This window comes from Telopea speciosissima, chromosome 10 (assembly GCF_018873765.1).
Source record: "Telopea speciosissima isolate NSW1024214 ecotype Mountain lineage chromosome 10, Tspe_v1, whole genome shotgun sequence".
Classification (NCBI taxonomy): Eukaryota; Viridiplantae; Streptophyta; class Magnoliopsida; order Proteales; family Proteaceae; genus Telopea; species Telopea speciosissima.
The window spans coordinates 14,626,488-14,645,767 of NC_057925.1; the positions used below are offsets into that span (position 1 = coordinate 14,626,488).

Consider the following 19,280-nt stretch of genomic DNA (forward strand, 5'->3'; position numbering starts at 1 on the left):
TAAATAAATATAACATGTATCATGTATAAACACTAAAAAGGAGAACAATGTATCATGAAACAAGTGTATTCAATTGAAATTGTATAAAGGTTGAAGTTTCTTACAATAGTCCAATACAACCACGAGGTCCAGAGTGGTACAAAATCAGAGGTAGAATCATTTACATTCATTACATGTACTTCACAAACTATATCGAACCAATTTGCATCAATTATCCCCTATTTCTATTATTTACAAAAAAAAATTTAGTTTGTTTTATCCAAGTGTACTCAAACATAGTAAAAAAACAAAAGTTAAAAACAAAGATATGCTCTGGGAGAGAGGGGATTCGAGTTTTTTCAACTTACCTGTCTTGCCCTATGTTTAGTTTTTTATGAATGATTCAAAAATCCAAAGTCCAAGAAATGAAAGGGAGATCGACTGTGAAGATACAAACTCACCTAATTCTTGCTCATATTTTGGAAGATACAAAAGCACATAGAAAAGATAAACCATAGAAAAATGTGGCAGAAACATAAATATATGAAATGCTGACTTCGTTTCTGGAAAACCAAACCTACGAATCATATTTCCATCATTCTTTCTATTGAAACTTCATCCAGCCCCAAACCAAATAAATCATTTCACAGATTGCAAACAAGGAAAACTAACAGTAAACAAGTCAAAACATGATCAAGAGAAATAATTTACACACACAACATGAACGCAAACGTGAGTCCCATGGACACGATACAGTTATATTGATGCCTTATCTGATTATAGTCCACAATATCAATGGGGCAAACATGGAAAACTGCCACCAGGAACAATCTCTCATTAATTAAACAGAGATGACACCCTAACATAAATTAAAGATCTGCGCAGGCCAGCTGCGTTTTCTTCCATTTGAAGAGATCCCCATGGTCTCCAAGGATATGTCAATGCTACGGTGTTCTGCAGCTCGGACAATGCTGATGCGAGACTCGATTCTTATGACAGGGCAGGCTTCGGTACCAACTGCTGCCATTCCATCTGCATCATGTTTTCCAGTTGCCATCGCAATTGGTTCACGGAATGTGAAGATGGTCTGCGACCAGTGTGTTTTAGGAGTATAAGGAGAAGTAGATAGTACAGTAGGCATCTCTTTGCAGAACCGGTCAGTAAAACCAGTCTCAAACCATAATATAATCCCATAACAAGAAGTTGTCTTGGACTTCAAATCCGTAGAGTTATTGACTACATCAGGCAATTTCAATTCCAACTCAAAGCTTGTCGTAAAGTCCATCTCCTCAGGCCTCATGGTTGCCAGATCAAACGTCTGAGAAAAAAGTAATCAACAATACACTTTCTTTCAAACAGTGCACAGATCAAGATCATCAAATTAAAAGAAGAAAAGAAAAAGGTGAAACAGAAGTCAAGTTTAGTGAAAGATAACTCAGAGCTATAGATTCACAGCCTCCATCACATACACTATAGGGTAGTTAAGACAAACTTCAAGGAGTAAATTAAGAGCATAAGAGACGAAGAAATGGCCCACACATGGGAAGGGCTTCCTACACAGTTCACCTAATTTTTACCATGTGGAAATTTGATGTGGCAATTCCAACTGGATCTGGATTGGCCACTCATTAAATTTCAGAGTCAAATTCAACCATATGCCTCCCATGCATTGGCATATTCCATTCTACATTCTCCCATCCAGTTAATGCCAATTATTTCTCCCAATGTTTGACTTTCTAATGGACTTTTAAGGCCTTATTTCACTATTTGATCAATTCCATTAGTGCTCCAACTTGAGATGTGAGCAGGGGAACATGGACCCTCACGGCACGAAACTACGGCCCCAGCTGATATGCCCTGTGGCATATATTAGGTCCATAGAGGAAGGTCTTCCTGTGTGAGCCATGCAGGAAATCGAACGCCATATGAATAATATTAAAATAATGAGTATAACAAGAAGCGGCATTATTAACAGATCTACACACCACCTGTGTGTATTGACTTCTCTTACACAAAGCCAATAGGGGAGGGAATGTCTCACGATTTGTATAGGGGGGGGGGGGGACATGGTCAGGGAGGAGAGAGAGTATGAGAGGGGGTGTGCACTACCAGCAGTGTGTACATCATTTTCCCTAACAATAGCATTCATTTCATGTAATCTTTACATTTATGGAAAACAGTCAGAAAAATCTTCCCCACAATATGAACATAGAAACACCAACCTGGATAACCACAGAATCAGTTACTATATCACGACTGTCAATTACGTCAACAATAGGAAACCGGGCAGCATCTTGGAAAACTTCTCCACCAATGCAAGACATATCGAAACCATAAACGTTTTCCCAAAATGGAATACTTGTTCCACCTCTCCCAAAACCTGCTACTAGCTGAGAAGTGTAGAAGGGGGGGGTGTTAAGTATAAGTACCAATTAATTTTAAGACCAAATACCAGAGACTTGTCAGAAACGCACAATAGTTGCAGTGTCCGGGAGAATGGCACCACCAGGTTTCAGCCAGCGATCCCGAGCATAAAGCACTGAACTAAGCATTGATTCATAGAGCAGGCTATATCCCATCCATTCGCTCAGCAATACATCAACACTGTGGGGTGAGATTTGTAAGGACTTATCTAGGTCTTCAATCATACCATGAGCCACATTGATTACTCCAGTGCACTGATTATTACCTTCGGCTGCACTGCTATCCCTCAACAGACCATTGCCTTTTGCAATCTGCAGTTACCCAAATTAATGCGATGGGACTCGATCAAACAAAAAACAAAAAAGAGGGAAAGCAAAAAAAGGCTAGAGTGATGACTGATGAGTGCAAACTGAACGAGTATTGAAACCTGAAAGGCTAACCTGAGTTGCCACTGCAGCCATCTTGTCACTAGCTTCTACAGCTACTACCCTTGAAGCCCCTGCTTGGGCTGCAAATAGACTGCAAAGATAGAAAGCGAAATACAAACTTAAGGAGCAAAACAACTATTTAATGGAAAAAGAAAGCAAACTAATTCAAACAGGGTAAAATAGAATGTATGATCCATAAACAATACATAAATACTGACTAGTCTAATCACCATATAATTACCAAACAAAGAAAGAAAGTTCGACGGCAAGCCACCTTATGAAAAATGATCCCAGAAAATACACCCTTTCCACCATTGAAAGGAGAATGTCAATTGTGTCAATTAATCTTCCTGGAAAAATTTGCCAAACCAGCCCCAAGTTAACAGGGGTAACATCTCAAATTTAATTGTTATTCTCTTATTATTCTCCAAGAGCTATTGCAAGTTACCATCTTTCGTCATTAATGAAGAGAGGGGGATGGGGGCAGAAGGGCTGTTCAAAAGAAGGTTGGCTATTTTCATTAATTATACCTATTTTACACTGAAGCAAATGTTAAATTCTATTACGAACAAAATACCATCAGCAAGTTAGGAAATTGTAAATGATAAGAGAAGAGAAAGGGAAGAAAGAGAACAAAGACATAACTGGAAATAAAAAGAATAAGAAACAAAAAAGCACATGCCTAAACTACCCCTCACCTATCTCGATATTAGCACTAGCGCAAGCCAGTGCTAATTCCGAGACTCACAAGCCTCGATTTACAGAAATCAAAAAGGATAACAGCCCTTCATAGTAGGTTAAGTGACATTTGATGTTCTAAAAGTTGTTTTAACAGGACTCAGCCAAAATGAGGGTCCCATGCTTGGGTTAACTTTTTCCACTGCACCACAGATCATGCCAAACCTTTTTGTTTTTACCAAGAAGTTATCTGGGTACCCCTGGAGGAACTCTACAACTTTATTAATAGAAGATAAATTATGAAAATACAAATTTTTTTTTGTTTGGGGGGGGGGGGGGGGGGACAACCCGTCTCACCCCGAACCCGGCATCCGAAGATTGAACTAAACAAAATAAGAAAATAAAAGCTATTACCCATCCCAGATACAAGACCAAAGAGAAGATGGGCTTTATAAACCAACCACATAAACAAATTATTTTGATCTAATGAAAGGAAATTGTGAATTATCATCCTTGATCGCAATCTTGACTGAGTCTGAAAAAGAAGTGTACTAGGTGAAACAAAAATTTGAGTGACTACCAACAGAAAAATTAGCATATGCATCAGCCACCCTATTAGCTTCCCTCTGTGAATGCCGAATGAAACAGAAACCGACTGCTAGAGCTTAGACAAAGTGTTCCACCAATACCATGATTTCCAATGAGCATTTTTACCCTCAGAGATAGATTGCACAATATCCTTTGAGTATGAGATAACAACAAACCTCGTGATACCCGAAGAGATAAAACAACGAACACCATCCATTAGTGCCCTCATCTCTGCCACATAATTAGAGCATACGCCATACAAAATTACAAATGAGCAAAAACAAAGAAGACAGTAGCATTTTGGTCCGTAAGGTAACCCTGGGCACCAACTGGCCCAAGATTGTCTTTCGTAGCTACATCCACATTTAAAGTGAAGAAAAACTCACTGATTGGAATCCACTTAACAAAGCCTATCTTTTTAAGTTTAACCTTTGCTATAGGAATTTTCAGATATAACAACAGCTCCAAATCCTGCTCATTTAAACCTCTAGAGAAGTTATTTGGGATTTGAATAGAAGACAACCAAAGCACAACCTTTTTAATTACATCAGAAGAGGAGTTGGATTTTCCGTCAAACCGACGGAAATTTCATTCCCTCTATATTTCCCAGAGAACAAAATTAGAAAGGACTCCAATAACAAAACCCAGCTGATTCTTTTTGGTATGCGAAAAATATTGCAAAAACTAACTCTTTGATAAAGGGTTTGAAAATTATCACAATGGATATCAAATAGTTGGAAAAAGAAACTTCAAGCCTTTTCAGTGAGAGCACCTTTCATGAGAAGATGATGAATGTCTCCAATGTGATGGTTGGCACAACAGTTGCACATAGATGCAAGATTCAGTCTCAAGTTTTGAATAGATTTATTAACCTGAATTCTACCTTATAACAGCTTCCAATTGAAGAAAGATATTTTGATTGAAACCGAAGAGGCCCAAACCCATTTATTTTAACCAATCTTCTCTGATCTCTATCTAATAATTTCCCATGTAGACTTCATGAGAGCTCACGACACGAAGAAGGCATCCAAACAAACCTATCCTTTTCAGATGAAATAGTAAATAATCATAGGTTTCAAATAATTTTGCAAATCGTTTGGGACATTTTGCTGCTGTAACAGACCATAGTTGTCAAGGCGTCGCCTAGGTGTCCAGGCGCCGTGGTCGCCTAGGCGGGCGCCTTAGTCGCCTAGTCAGGTGCCTTGACCGCCTTGTTGCTGTCACCATGTTTTTGGCCCCTCTCCAGCGCCTTAGGTCACCTAAACGCCGTGACAACTATGGTAACAGTTAAGTGTTCCAAGAAACATCAGTATTGACAACATCCTTAACCTGCATGGACATATCAACACCATCAATATTGTTTATCCAACCAATCAAAGGACCATCATCCATCCACTTGTCCAGCCAGAAATTTAAATTCCCTTCATCCACCAACCACTTGGAATTTTCAAAGAAAATATCTTCAAGGACAAAAAGTATTTTCCAAGATTTTGCACCATTAGGAGGACAGGAAGTTATAGATAAATGATCACCTCTCAAAAACTTCGCTTTGAAAAAGGTAGACCAAAGAGATCTATTAGGTAAAATCCTCCATAAGGACTTTAACCGAAAGCAAGTATTCATCTCTTTGAATGATTTGATTCCTATTCCATCTTCACTCACAAGGAGATAGAGAACTGAAACTGATCCAATGGTGTTTCCTTCCAAACTCGGATTCACCCTATAAAAAATTGGATATTGAGCTTTCTAATCTCTTCCAAATACAAATAGGAACCATCGAAGAAGAAAGCAAATAAATGGGCATACTGCAAAGAACATGCTTAATTAGGATAATCTTACCCCCTGTTGAAAACAACTTTCCTTTCCACCTTGCAAGCTTTACTCCAACCTGTCATAAGCCTTTACCATGTCTAGCTTAAAAACAATATTACCTCCTTTGACTTTTCTATCAACGTCCTGAGCAAGTTCATTCACCAGAGTTGTATTAACTAGAATGCTCTCCCCTTAACAAAAGCCCCTTGCACCTCAGAGATAAGTTTTAAGCAATAATTTACCAAGCCTGTAAGTTAAAATTTTTGAGAGGATTTTGTAAGAAAGTTTCATAGACTATTAGGCCTAAATTCATCAAAAGAAGAGGGGGACTCAGTTTTGGGAATGAAGGTTATAAAAGTAGACGCATAACCTTGAGGGAGCTTACCCCCCATTAAAAAAAAAATCACAGACCACTTCATAAAGATCTTCCTTAATAATTTCCCATGCATGATGGACACCTGGAAAGCCATCAAGACCTGGTGCACTGTCTTTAGAAATTGAGAAAGTAGCATGTTGAACTTCTTCCACCGATGGAATCCCAATAAGCATAGAATTATCCTCCTCCGTGATCAAAGAAGGGATGTAATCAATAATATACATATTCACCATCCTACCTTCAGAAGAAAGAATAGAGGAGAAATGAGCAACAACCTCCACTTGAATTTGACTCAGCTCAGATAACCAAACCCCCTCATTGGACATAGTTCTATTAATACCATCATGTCTTCTTTTATTTTTTACAACATAATGAAAAAATCGTGTATTTTTATCGCACCCCCCTACAGCCATCTAATTCTTTATTTCTTACCCCAAAAATTTCCTACTAGACCAAAATCTCATGTAACCGGTCCCCAGACTCTTTCAAAGCCACCTTATTAGCAGCAGAGCCATCCATATCAAAATTAGATTCCGCCGCCTTCACATTTTGGTGCACATCCCCATAAACCTCCTTATTCCAAATTTTAAGATGACCCTTAAGATTTTTCAATTTTAAAGCCATCTTATACAAACCTAAGTTTTGGACCTGCCAATCCCACTTTGCCCTCACAACATCAAAGAAATTATTGTACCTGACCCACATTTCCTTAAAGGGTTTGAGACCCCCTATAAGGTTAACATAAATCGATAATAAAAGAGGAGCATGATCAGAGCAAGTCCTATTCAAATGAGTATTTGTAGAGTACGGAAAAAATTCACCCATTGTTGGTTCCCCATCAATAACCTGTCTAACCCTCCCCAACAAGTGTTCAGGGACTCCTTATTGTTACACCATGTAAACCTGGTACCAACGTATCTATTCACCACCGTTTCACCTAAAAGCTCGAACTATTAGGGAAGGGCAGCGTCAATGTATACATCAACACTCTCCCGCATGTGCAGGCCAAGATCCCATGGTCCTTGCACGTGGAGCTCACATGGCATTTCCTTTGTGTGGCACCGAGGGAGAAGAAATGTCGGGAAAACTCTGCCGATGCACTTCCCAGGAATCAAACACTTGACCTCCCTGCTCTGATACCATGTTTGCTACTGTTCCACCTAAAAGCTCGAACTGTTAGGGAAGGGCTGAGTCAATGAATACATCAGCAGTATCCAAGATCAATTAAGCCTACAGCATGAACAGCATCTTGGAAATCAATCATGGACCACTAATAATTGGTATGACACCCAGCCCTTTTATCACTAGACAAACAGCATTAAAACAAAACTAACTGCGATAAATTCACAATATCATACCATAACTCCCTCCTCTCAGAGGTTGTACACTTACCATACACAAAGGAGGCGAAGAAACTTTTATGACTAGCGTATGAACCACCTGACTAGTTGCATGAAATACTGAGATCTCAACTGCAGTCAACCAAAATATCCAAATTTTTTAACTTTTGGTTAGAGCAAAGAAATCCAGTCATGTTAATTTTTCGAGCAATATTGGCAACATCCTCCTCATTAACATAGCTTCCAACAAAACAACCAGGGATAACTTATACAGTTTTTCATATTCTTGATCCTACGAACGGACTTAGAATTTCCAACTCCATAAATGTTCCAAATTATATAATTCATAGAGACAAATTAATGGAATGAACCAGCAGCCATAGACCTAGTGACCCTTCTGGTTGAGGTGCTAGCAACACCATCCAAATCAACAAGCAACTGAGGTTGCAGTGCCAACTCAGTCAACTGGATTTCATTCTCAACATGTCATCAAAAGCTTTTCTAGATTTTGTGGCCATCATATTCAAAATCTCATCATCTGACTTCCTGAAGGGGAGTAAATTTTCCTCTGCAGCCCTCTCATAATTCTCTAGAACCTCTGCTCAAGCTCGGGTTCATAATCTTTAAGCATAGCAATAACTAATGAAAAATTTTCAGAATCACGATGAGGGCTAGCAAATTCTTCTCCTCCCCAAGATCGATTCCTTCTTATAACCTCTACACCATGATCTTTGCTTGCATAAGTAACAAAGTCGTCCAATACAGCTTTATCTTTACTAATATTTTGCTTCTCGTTTGCACTGGAAATCAATTCACCAACAGTTTGATTCGCTTCAGTCTCGTTAGACACTTCATGACTTCCTTCAGGACCCAGACCTTCATGAGAGTGGTCAATCCCAGCACGATCTAACATATGAGTATGCTGTTGTTCATCCAAAGATCTCAACTCATTCCTCAAATCAGAGGATTGCTGAAGGAGTTGCTGCTGTCCATTGATAACAGCATTTGGACTTTCCAAGTTAACCACCATATTTGCTTTAATTTCACCTTTACCATTATTAGCAGCAATCCCAGCTGGGTTCTTGGTACTATTAGAAACATCAAAGTTTCTTCCGGTAGTTTTCCATAACAGATTACCAATATTCCGTCCTACTTGCTGATTTTTGGCACCCATAGAATCCGCAATGATATCATTAGTTACCTTAACACGATCTCTTGCAGGTTTCATCACCATAACCGACCTTCTTACAGATAGAACAGTATGCAGGTCGCTTGTCTATGATCAACCTTTGAAAAAAACGATCACAAGGAGAAGAGTGAATCCAGACACGTTCCGGAGGAGTAGAGGTTAAATCAAGCATCATTCCGATCTCCTTTTCTTCCACTTGGATCAGAGGCAAATACAAGGACCTTCTCAGAGAATAGCAGCATACGATTTCCCAGAACCCGCTGATGATGAAGATGGGGCCTCCAGAGTGGGAGACCCATTGGAAGTGCCATAACCAAATCGCAAAGATTGAAAATCCTTCTCCTTTTCTTTCCCTCCCCCACTTCAACTCCTCAAGTGGATGTCTCCCTGACATCGATTTTTTTCTTCACTTGTCTTTGTCCTATTTCATATAACTTTGAAATACTTAACCTTGAATACTGAAGCTAAAGCACTACAAGGAAATTCAGCAGTTCCTTTTTATTGCTATTCCATGGCTATTTTCCACCACATTATCATCCCAGATATTCCCACATCCATATTTATTAGCCACTACCTTCACCCATAAATTTTCCAGTCTTTTGCCCTTTCTCCAAAGCCATCTGCCAGCAAGGACCATATTCCTCAGTTTAACCAATTTCATAATTATGTTTTGGCTCATAAAGCCATATTCCAAATACTGAGGTGAATTTTGGAAAGAGCCCACCATGTAGCCACTAAGCATGAGGATTAAGACTAGTAGCACAAGAGAGGGGGCAGGTTTGGGCAGTTGGGCCCTCTTTGTTCTCTTTATTTTATCAACCCAGCATACTATTATAGGCTTGGGCCTCCTCTAGTACTTGTTTCCTATGCAATAGTAAAATTCCTGTAACCAATTAAGTAAAATAAGTAATAATATTAGTGCTTCCACTTTTTGACAAATAAGACCCATCATTTGTTAAACCTTTAATAAATTCTTCTCATTTACGTATCAGAATAGTGCTTCCTCAGCTATGCTATCTAATATTTTGTCACCACAGCAACTCTCAGAATCTATAGAGCTAGATTGGAACCTCAAGCAAGGTATTAATACAAGATTGGGAGGTTTCAGCTCACAGAAAAAGGACCTATTCCAGATCTTTTTCAACAGTACTCTTGTGTACTATCTGTTAGTAGCCAATCTTTCTTGCATTACATTGGACAGAGACATTCATATAAAAAGACAGCGAAAAGGAATGTACCCAATATACTCAGTTGCTCCCAAATTGTACATTTATCCTGCTCTACGAATTTCTTGCATAACAGGGATGACATTTTTTCTGGTCAAATAATAGGGAGGAATTGAATGTCTCAATGGTGAAGTGACTGCATTAACTAAAAATCCAACACCCAAACCATTTGAATAATTTATTTTCTTTATTAGCCAGATCTACGGAAATCCTAGGACTGCAGCCAAACTAGATTCCAGGTAAGGAATCAAAGATCAGATCGGCTGCTCCACAGGCCCAGAACTGAACTATTTTCATGACAAAAAGGGTTGAAAAAAGCTTGTTGATTTACTGGTTTCAGTAAGGTATGCCATTAGGAGTACTATAAAGACTTCCATCTAAGAGAGAACTCTAAGGTAGCTAGACTAACTTAACTGACAAGAAATCAAAATACTTAACTAATTGGAAATGTTGAAGCCTAAGTCTTCTAGATAACTTGGAACCCATGCAACTAACCACAATAAGACTCTTCAATGACTTAACTAAAGCCAACTAGATTATCTAATGGACCTTACAACGAATCAAATATCTTTTTTTGTACACCCCTTTAGACCCACCCCCAAACTTTTGGACCTTATAATTCAGCCCAATCCAAATAAAATTCAATGAATTAAAAGCTCATACCACATAGATATTTAAATAGGTCCAAGTTCTAGACACTAACCCAGAACCCAATTACACCCACTGTACTCTTCCTATCTCTCTCTAAAAGAAATATTACAAGAGCACTTGTAATTTTGTGCTTGGGTTTTTTTCTTGTACCCGATTGCTTGATTTCCAAGGACATCTTCTTTCTTATTTATAGGTGTGAAGAGATGGAATTGTACAAACTGTGTATAGCTCTCGAATTTTCTGTGCGCCAAATGCCCATTGATCACTGAGAGTGTTCTTCTCATTTGACTGATGGGGTAGGTGAGGACTGCACCCTTTTAATGCAATGTAGACAATGAGACTTCTTCACCTCTTCAATTCTTGTAGCCGACACTTGAGAGAGATGAGAGTCCAACTATTTATTCAAAACAATAAATGTGGCATCATTTATTCAAAGCAATAAATGTGGTTTCAAAATTCAAAGCCACTATTTTTGACAATTCTCTATCTTGGCTTGAATTATCCCATGCTCAAAAGTCAATCTTCTCCAGCTATCTCCACCTTAGCCCCCAATGGGGCTCTCACGTGCTACTGACGCTGATCAAGTCCAAGCAGTGCTTGAACTTGATTACTGGAATATGTTTGGTCATCATATCTACTGGATTTTCTGCCGTTGGAATCTTCTTCACTGTGATTCCTCCTTGAGAGATTATATCTTAAATGAAATGATCTCTAACATCAATATGCTTAGTTCTTTCATGATACATCTGATTTTTGGTTAAATGTATGGCACCATTGGGGGCTAAGATGGAGATAACTTGAGAAGAGTAACTTTTGAGCATGGGAGAATTCAAGCCAAGGTGGAGTATTGTCAAAAATAGTGGCTTTGAATTTTGAAACCACATTTATTGCTTTGAATAAATGATGCCACATTTATTGTTTTGAATAAATGGTTGGACTTTCATCTCTCTTAAATGTTGGCTACAAGAATTGAAGAAGTGAAGAAGTCTCATTGTCTACATTGCATTAAATGCAATTGAAGAAGAGAAGGACAAAAGAGAAAAGGGTGCAGCCCTCACCTATCCAGTCAGCCAAATGAGAACACTCTCTATGATCATTGGGCATTTCGCACACGGAGAATTCGAGGACGGAGAATTCGAGAGTGGTACACAGTTTATACAGTTCCATCACTTCACCTATAAATAAAAAGGGAGAGGTCCTTGGAAACCAACCAATCGAGTACAAGAGAAAGAAAAAAAACCAAAGCATAGATTTACAAGTGCTCTTGTAAATTGTAATATTTATTTTAGAGAGAGATAGGAAGAATACAATGGGTGTAATTGAGTTATAGGTTAGTGCGAGAAATGAACGTATAAGAGCGGATTTGGGAGTTGCTCCAATCAATCACAAGCTCCATGAGAGTCGTTTGAGGTGGTATGGCCATATTCAACGGAGACCTAGGGATGCCCCAGTAAGGAGGAGTGATATGATTCCGATTGAAGGAGCTAAAAGAGTAAGGGGCAAACCTAAAATGACCATAGGGGAAGTGGTGAGGAAGGACATGCATGGCCTAGGTCTTGTACCAAGTATGACCTCGGACAGAGCCTATTGGAGAGCTAGGATTCATGTTGCAGACCCCATTTAGCTGAGTTTCTCTTGACGTGCTGGGTTGTGCGTACTTCCTCTTACTATCTTTCTTTTTTTCTTTTCTTTTTTTAAATAACTACGTTTTCCCTACTTTGTTCTGTTTGGATCCATGTAGCCGACACCATTAAGTTGGGATAAGGCTGAGTTTGTTGTTTGTTGATGTTGTTAGTGCGAGAAAGTGTTATTGGATTCTCTATTTTCTCAATAGTGAAATCATCTCGCTATCTTCACCAGACCCTTGGACGTAAGCTAAAAGCCAAACCACGTAAATCCTTTTATCTTTTGTCCTTCTCTTCTTCAATTGCATTTAATGCAATGTAGACAATGAGACTTCTTCACCTCTTCAATTCTTGTAGTAGACACTTGAGAGAGATAAGAGTCCAACCATTTATTCAAAACAATAAACGTGGCATCATTTATTCAAAGGAATAAATGTGGTTTCAAAATTCAAAGCCACTATTTTTAACATCTATGGTTAGATTAGCATAGTTGTCACGGCGGCATGGCGGTGCAGGCATGTCTAAGCGCTTAGGCGGTAAAGCGGCCGCCTAAGCGGCGCCTAAGCGGTAAAGGCGGTCTAGTGTTAGTTATTCCCCTCCCCCCCCCCAAACACTCAATACATGATGGCATGATGCACCTTATATCATTAAAAATTAAATTTAAGCCACCTCAAGTCATCAAAATGAAAAATAATACATGATAGATTAAAATTCAGAATAATCAAACATCATAAATTAATTAAAAATCTAAAAGAAATAACACAAAGTAAAAAATGAATAATCAGCATTCTCTTATTTATTAATCAGTTAATCACTAATCAATAATCACTAAGTCCTAGATAAAAAACTAACTATTATCATCATTTCATAAAAGACATAGTTGCAGCAGGTGTTAGTACTACAGAGAAGAAGAAGAAGAAGCAGTTCAACAAAGCCAAAAAAAAAAAACAGAGAAGCAGCTGCAGCAGGAGGCGTTACAGACTACAGAGAAGAAGAAGCTGCAGTTAAACAAAGAAAAAAAATAAAACAAAACAGAGAAGAAGAAGCAGCAGTTATGCAAAGGAAAAAAAACAGAGAAGCTGCAGCAGCATCAGCATGTGTTACAAACTACAGAGAAGAACAAGAGCAGTTAACCAAGCATTCAAGCAAAAAAAAAAAAACAGAGAAGCAGCAGCAGGTTAGTGCGTTAAAGTGAAGAAGAAGCAGAGCAGCTATCCAAGCAAAAAAGAAAAAGAGAAGCAGCAGCATGCGTTACAAACTACAGAGAAGAAAAAGAGAAGTTAACCAAGCATTCAAGCAAAAAAATAAAAAATAAAAACCAAGAAGAAGAAGCAGAAGAAGCAAAGCAGCTATCCAAGCATTCCAAGCCAAAAAAGAAAAAGAGAAGCAGCAGCAGATGATTAAAAAAAAAAAAAAGAGTTGAAGAAGAAGAAGACGACTATGGAGTTGGAAGAAGCTTACCTTGCCGCAGATGGAAGAAGCTTTGCCGCCTTCGTCTAAGTCTAGTTGCCGGAATAGTGCCGGAATAGTGCCGGAATAGAGGAACTAGGAAGAAGCTTTGCCGCCTTCGTTTGCGCAGACTTCGCAGAGAGAAAAAACTGGTCGAGGACTTTCACTTTTTTTTAACTTTTTGAGAAGTTTTAGGTTTTTAACTTTTAGCTTTTTAGGGATTTCAGTTTTGTATGATCCCATGTAGCAGCATTACACGAAATACTTTTACATCAACAGATAAAAAGCAAAGAAACAGAATAAAGGAATAATGCATGAAAAAAAAAACCCACTCTCAAGAGAGGTGGCCGACTTGACCACATGGAGCACCAAGGCATCGCTTGAACCGCCTTGGCGACGCCTAGTTGGTCAAGGCGGACGCCTTTCATGACTCTAATTAAGCATACCATAGCTTAGCCCTGGATTCCCGCTTGGACGCCAAGGCGGCGCCTAGGCGACGCCTTGACAACTATGTAGATTAGGCTTTGATACCAAGTTGATGCAGCCAGCCAACCTAGATTCCAGATTAGGAATCAAAGATCAGATTGGCTACTGCACAGGCCCAGATCTGAACTACTTTCCTGACAAAACAGGGTTGCAAAAGGATTGCTAATTTGCTGGTTTCAGTTGCTTGCATTGGGGAAAGAAAGAAGTTAGGGCACAGATGTCATGCATAAATGCTTATACATTTAGTAATCATAACAATAATAATGTCACATTTCAAAATATTTTGAGGTTCAAATTTTTACATATTAGGCATGCAAGATGATGAAGAGAAAGAGAAATCATTTCTTTTATACACATTTTTTAAATTCTTTAACCATAAAACTATAATGAGATTGCAATGTTACTAATATTGACGAAACACATATTCAAGATTCTTAACAATAATTTTGATTCCTTATTTCCTTTCTTCAAACTTATGCAATTTACATATGCGAATGCAAATAAATATTTGTGACTACAAACGCAACAACTTAATTTGAAATATATATATGTTTCTTTGAAGTAACCCTGCTTTGCCTTTTAAGATTTCACTATGACAGTAACTGCAAGAATGGAACCTAATAACATATAATTGTAGATATAAAGCACTATCACACCTTAGTATTCCAGTGCCACAACCAACATCCAAAACAGTTGCTTTCTTAAAAAGAGAAGGGTTGCTCAAGATTGCTCCTCGGTAGGCATCCATCCTAACCTGCATATCCAGAGATGTGAATATTTATAAAACTGCTCCAGAATATTAGAATAAACTAGAAACATAGTTGTCAAGGCGTCGCCTAGGCGCCTTGGACGCCTTGTTGGTTTCGCCTTGCTTCCAGGCTCCCACCAACGCCTTGGGTCGCGTAGTCACCATGACTATGACTAGAAACTTCCACTTGAGCCAAGTGTGAAATTTTTTTCGCAAAGTCCTCTTCTATCATGACATGCACTGATGCATAATAAAAAAAAATTCATTTCTTTTGGAGAATGTGCAGATAAACCATTTACCTTGTCACTAATCATCTCCCTATGGATGGCAAAAGAACCATAAGAACCAAAATAATTTTCGTTCACTTTTCTGATTTCCTTTGCAGCAGTATTCACCAATGAAACCTGCAGATGCCTGCTTTTCTGTTTTCCATTTGCTAATCCACTATTTTCTCTTGCCTCAATATCATTCACCAAAGTGTGCTCTCTGTTGGAAAATCCGGTGGATGCACAAGATTCTTCCTTGCTTGTACCTTCATCAATGGTATCAGGTCTTGATGGAACCATATTTGAAGCATTTTCATCATCAATGCAAATTTTTTCAAGATCTACAATGTCCCCTATATCCTTCATGAGTTCCTCTCTATCAATTGGTGTGGTCTGATCATCCTCATCGTCTTCATCTTCCGCAAAGCTGTGCAAAAGCGAATCCTCTTGCATATGAGGTCTAAGATACTTATCATCCTCCCAAAGGAGCTTGCTATCCTTCAAGCTAACTGGTTCATGTAAATGATTCTGTAGATCTTTGTTGGATTGGCAGGTAGCCCCACAACTCCAACATCTGTTTGCTGCTACCTGAGAATCAAAGAATTAAAGAAAAGAGAAATAAATAAAGCTAAAATGTTTTATGGATGGGCCAGCCCATAAAGTATCTATTAGTAGGTCACTAAGTTTTGTTATGTGAAAGTGAAAGGGTGATCTGGTAATCCCAACTGTTGGACATCTAGACCATTTTTGTTTCATGGAGAAAAGTGGAAAAGGTAAAAAGGGGTGGAAAACTTGTACTTGTTTCCCACAAACTACTACAAATATGAGTGTTTGGTTAGGTAGGGTGGAAAACTTCTAGACAACCTCATTAAATGTATTTATTCTTATTTGGTGATGTGGCACTCCACTTTTTCCCATCCCCACTCACTTTCAAAGTCCTACCAAGGACTTTAGCACTATTCATGGAAAAGTTCATTTTATTTCTATCTCTCTCCTCCTCTCATTTCCTCTCTCTCCCATAGAATCCCACCCCATCTCCATTTCCTCACTCCCACCAAATCCCACCCCTCTACAAAGTACATATTCTATTATTTCCTTTCTTTCTCTTTCCTTGTCAACCCAACCCACAACAAGTGGGACCCATCCTCACAAGTTTCCCACCCCTTTTTATCTGTCTAACAAATGGAGCCCTAGAGAATGGTCTGGATTAGTAGCCACGTGTGAAATTTCACACTCAAAACCAATCATATACCTTCCCATGTATTGGCATGCAACTATCTCAGTAATCCAAGCATTAGCGTGCACCCTTGGTAGTCATCAAGTTTCTGTGTTTTGTTTTTTCATTTGGCCAACTCAATTTAGGCCAAAACTTTACATGCAAGCATTGAGCAAGGGACCTTCGGCTTCGACTGGCCAGAATTTTCAACCCTATGGATAACACATTCATAAAACCTGCTCCCATAGGCAAATATCACTTTCTGTGTGCATCTATCCTTTGTCTTCCTTGAAGGCCCACATGCTCAAAACGCTCTTACCACAAATTATTCTACGGTTACAGTCCTAATCAGAAATTAGCTTATACTTCATATAGCCTATTATATCTCAATGCACATTGAATGGATAGGCCAAAGGTTCTATCCTTGTCCCCCACCTGAACAGACCTTCACCTACACCTTCACCTGGGTTTGGAACCAATAGGGCAAAAAAGTGGCACAGAAAAGACATGAGGGTTTACAATGTCACAAAAAATAAGATCCTTGAGAAAATGGAATGACAGTACAGTATGACCCAAGTAGTTGGCCTTAAGGCTCAGTTTAGTTCATTGTAGTTTATTTCCCTGAGGTAAATTCACATTTTCTTTCACAAAAAGCCACCCAAAAATATTTTGTCCCGCTAACTGTGCATTAGCATATATAGCAAATCAAGCAAACCCTTAACTGCAGTCTAGATTCGGTATACTATTAAAGCTTCTTTAGAACAGTCTCTCTATGCCCTTGATGTGGTATTCACAAAATCTGCAAATTACATACATGCTGAGATATGAGGTATAGCACAGTTATAATGTTATACAACAAATTCCCATTGTGATATATTCATAGAAAATTTATCAAATGATTCTCAAAATTAAAAAAGTAACAATGACTTTCAATATTTTTACAGAAAGATCCATTTTTTAGCAACAATATACGGATTTGAAAGGAACATGCCAGGCCAACACTCATCTAGCAGTGGAGACATCCATTTCTGTTTTCTCTAAGTGCATTTTTTCTACTTATCAAAAAGAAAATAAGAGGGGGGAAAGGGAAATAAAAGCAATTTCAGGCATATGTGCTATACTTTTCACTCCATATAGATAACAAACTCTGACATTCTGTTTTTCCACTCAATTAATAGGAATAGGTAGTATCATTTTGCAGCAATATATAGTTCCATGGGAAAGGAAGGGTCAAGAATAGCCAAGAATAACAGTAATCCCAAACAATATGCCAGTCTACATAAATAAGAAAGTTTCTCTGGATACAGAGATCCAAAAATCAAAAGGAAACGCATATTAATTTGACTTGTGCACTCTTGTGCTACTCCATTTAAATGTTGTCTGACATATTTTTAATTGATTATATTGTATTTGTGACTATACAACTCAACTCAATTAAGCCTTTTTTTCCCAACAAACACAATAACAATTCTACCTGTGACTATTGCAAAATCAAATTTCTTAACAGTTTCCACCACATTTCAGTTGCGTCTAAGGCCATTTTAGCTATAAAGATTTCAACACCTGCAACCATTTTCAACACTTTGGGACCTCTGGCATAGCTTCTCTATACCCATACGCATTAAGCATATATACGCATGCCTTAACATCTTACAGGACATATCTATGTCACGAGAGACCAATAAAAATTTTAGTTTACAAAAAGTGTTCACTTCCGTTGAGTATGAACGGAAGTAAATTCTAAATCTTCATAGACGTGCTTAACGTGCGTTGTGAGCATTAAGAATAACCACCACACACTGAGAAGTAATTTTCAAAAGCCCAAACAAAAACTAGCACACCCGGCAACTGAGTTTAAGTGTAATCAAATCAGTTGGCTAAGAGTGAATACTGACCTGAGATCTAACATAGTTGATGACCTTTAAGGAGTCGTAGAAATCCAATCCTAGAGTTTTTCTGATTCTTCGGAAATCAAAATGGTGCTTTGAACTGCAATGCTCCCACAGAGTTTCAATAGAACTGTATTTTGAGTCGCAGAACAAGCAAAGAAAATCTGGGTCAGAGTTTTCTTCATCTGTGTTCCAATCTTCCCAATTTTCGAGTTGGTCCTCCACTTCTTCGTCTTCTTCTTCAATTCCTTCCATTTCTACGTTCCAGGTGAGCTTCTCCGCCATAGCTAAGAGAAAGAAAGTGTTTGAGTGCCCAAAACCCTACAAAACCCCTAAATCCACTTTGGCGCTGCACAAGCTGCGGCCAAGGCTTTGCAATTTGGGTAAAATACACGTACCCCCTCTAATGCACTTAGTTAGTAAAGTCGCGTATCATACGCGTATTATACGCGTTCTCGTATTTTTAAACGTATAATACTCCCGTCCCCATATTTTCCCGTATTTTTATAAAAAAACGTGTTTTTTAAGCAAGCACGTATTATACTCGAATAATACACGTATTATACGTTTTTTTTATAAAAAAAAAAATTATCCAAAAGATTAGAATTTAGGGAAACGATTTCACTTTCCCTTTCGTCCCTTTCGATTTGCGTTGAACATCCAACCGTAGCAAGCAAAAGTAGCCGCCCTCCATCTCCAATCATCCTCGCCATCTCCGTTCAACAAAGCGGCACTTAAGTCTTGTACTCTCCTCTTGTTTCTCTGGTCTTTCAACTTGCTCATGTCATTTTCAGACAATCTACATTCATTTCTTGTAGATTATTGATATTTTGGTATGTTAAATGATAATCTTAGAGATGTTATATAGCATATTATATTATTGTGTTTATTTTAGTTAATAAAATCATGA

At 38.4% G+C, this 19,280-nt stretch overlaps 1 protein-coding gene across 1 annotated transcript; it reads right to left on the reverse strand.

Moving 5' to 3' along the window:
- Positions 1–641: 641 nt before the first annotated feature.
- LOC122642759 (probable protein arginine N-methyltransferase 3) lies at positions 642–18,728 on the reverse strand. The gene is made up of 7 exons (XM_043836338.1): positions 18,377–18,728; positions 15,299–15,853; positions 14,908–15,005; positions 2,844–2,922; positions 2,454–2,714; positions 2,202–2,369; positions 642–1,297 (listed from the first exon to the last, which is right to left on the reverse strand). The coding sequence occupies exons 1-7, from the start codon at positions 18,653–18,655 to the stop codon at positions 839–841; spliced, it is 1,899 nt and encodes a 632-aa protein (XP_043692273.1). The 5' UTR covers positions 18,656–18,728; the 3' UTR covers positions 642–838.
- Between the last annotated feature and the right edge of the window lie 552 nt (positions 18,729–19,280).

Bases quoted from the DNA above. Each gene is read 5' to 3' on its own strand.
- LOC122642759 (XM_043836338.1), bottom strand. From the start codon at position 18,655: ATGGCGGAGAAGCTCACCTGGAACGTAGAAATGGAAGGAATTGAAGAA. The intron at 15,854-18,376 runs GTCAGTATTCAC...TTTGATTCTCAG, and splicing joins TCAACTATGTTAGATCTCAG to GTAGCAGCAAACAGATGTTG. The intron at 2,370-2,453 runs GTGCGTTTCTGA...TACACTTCTCAG, and splicing joins TCCCGGACACTGCAACTATT to CTAGTAGCAGGTTTTGGGAG.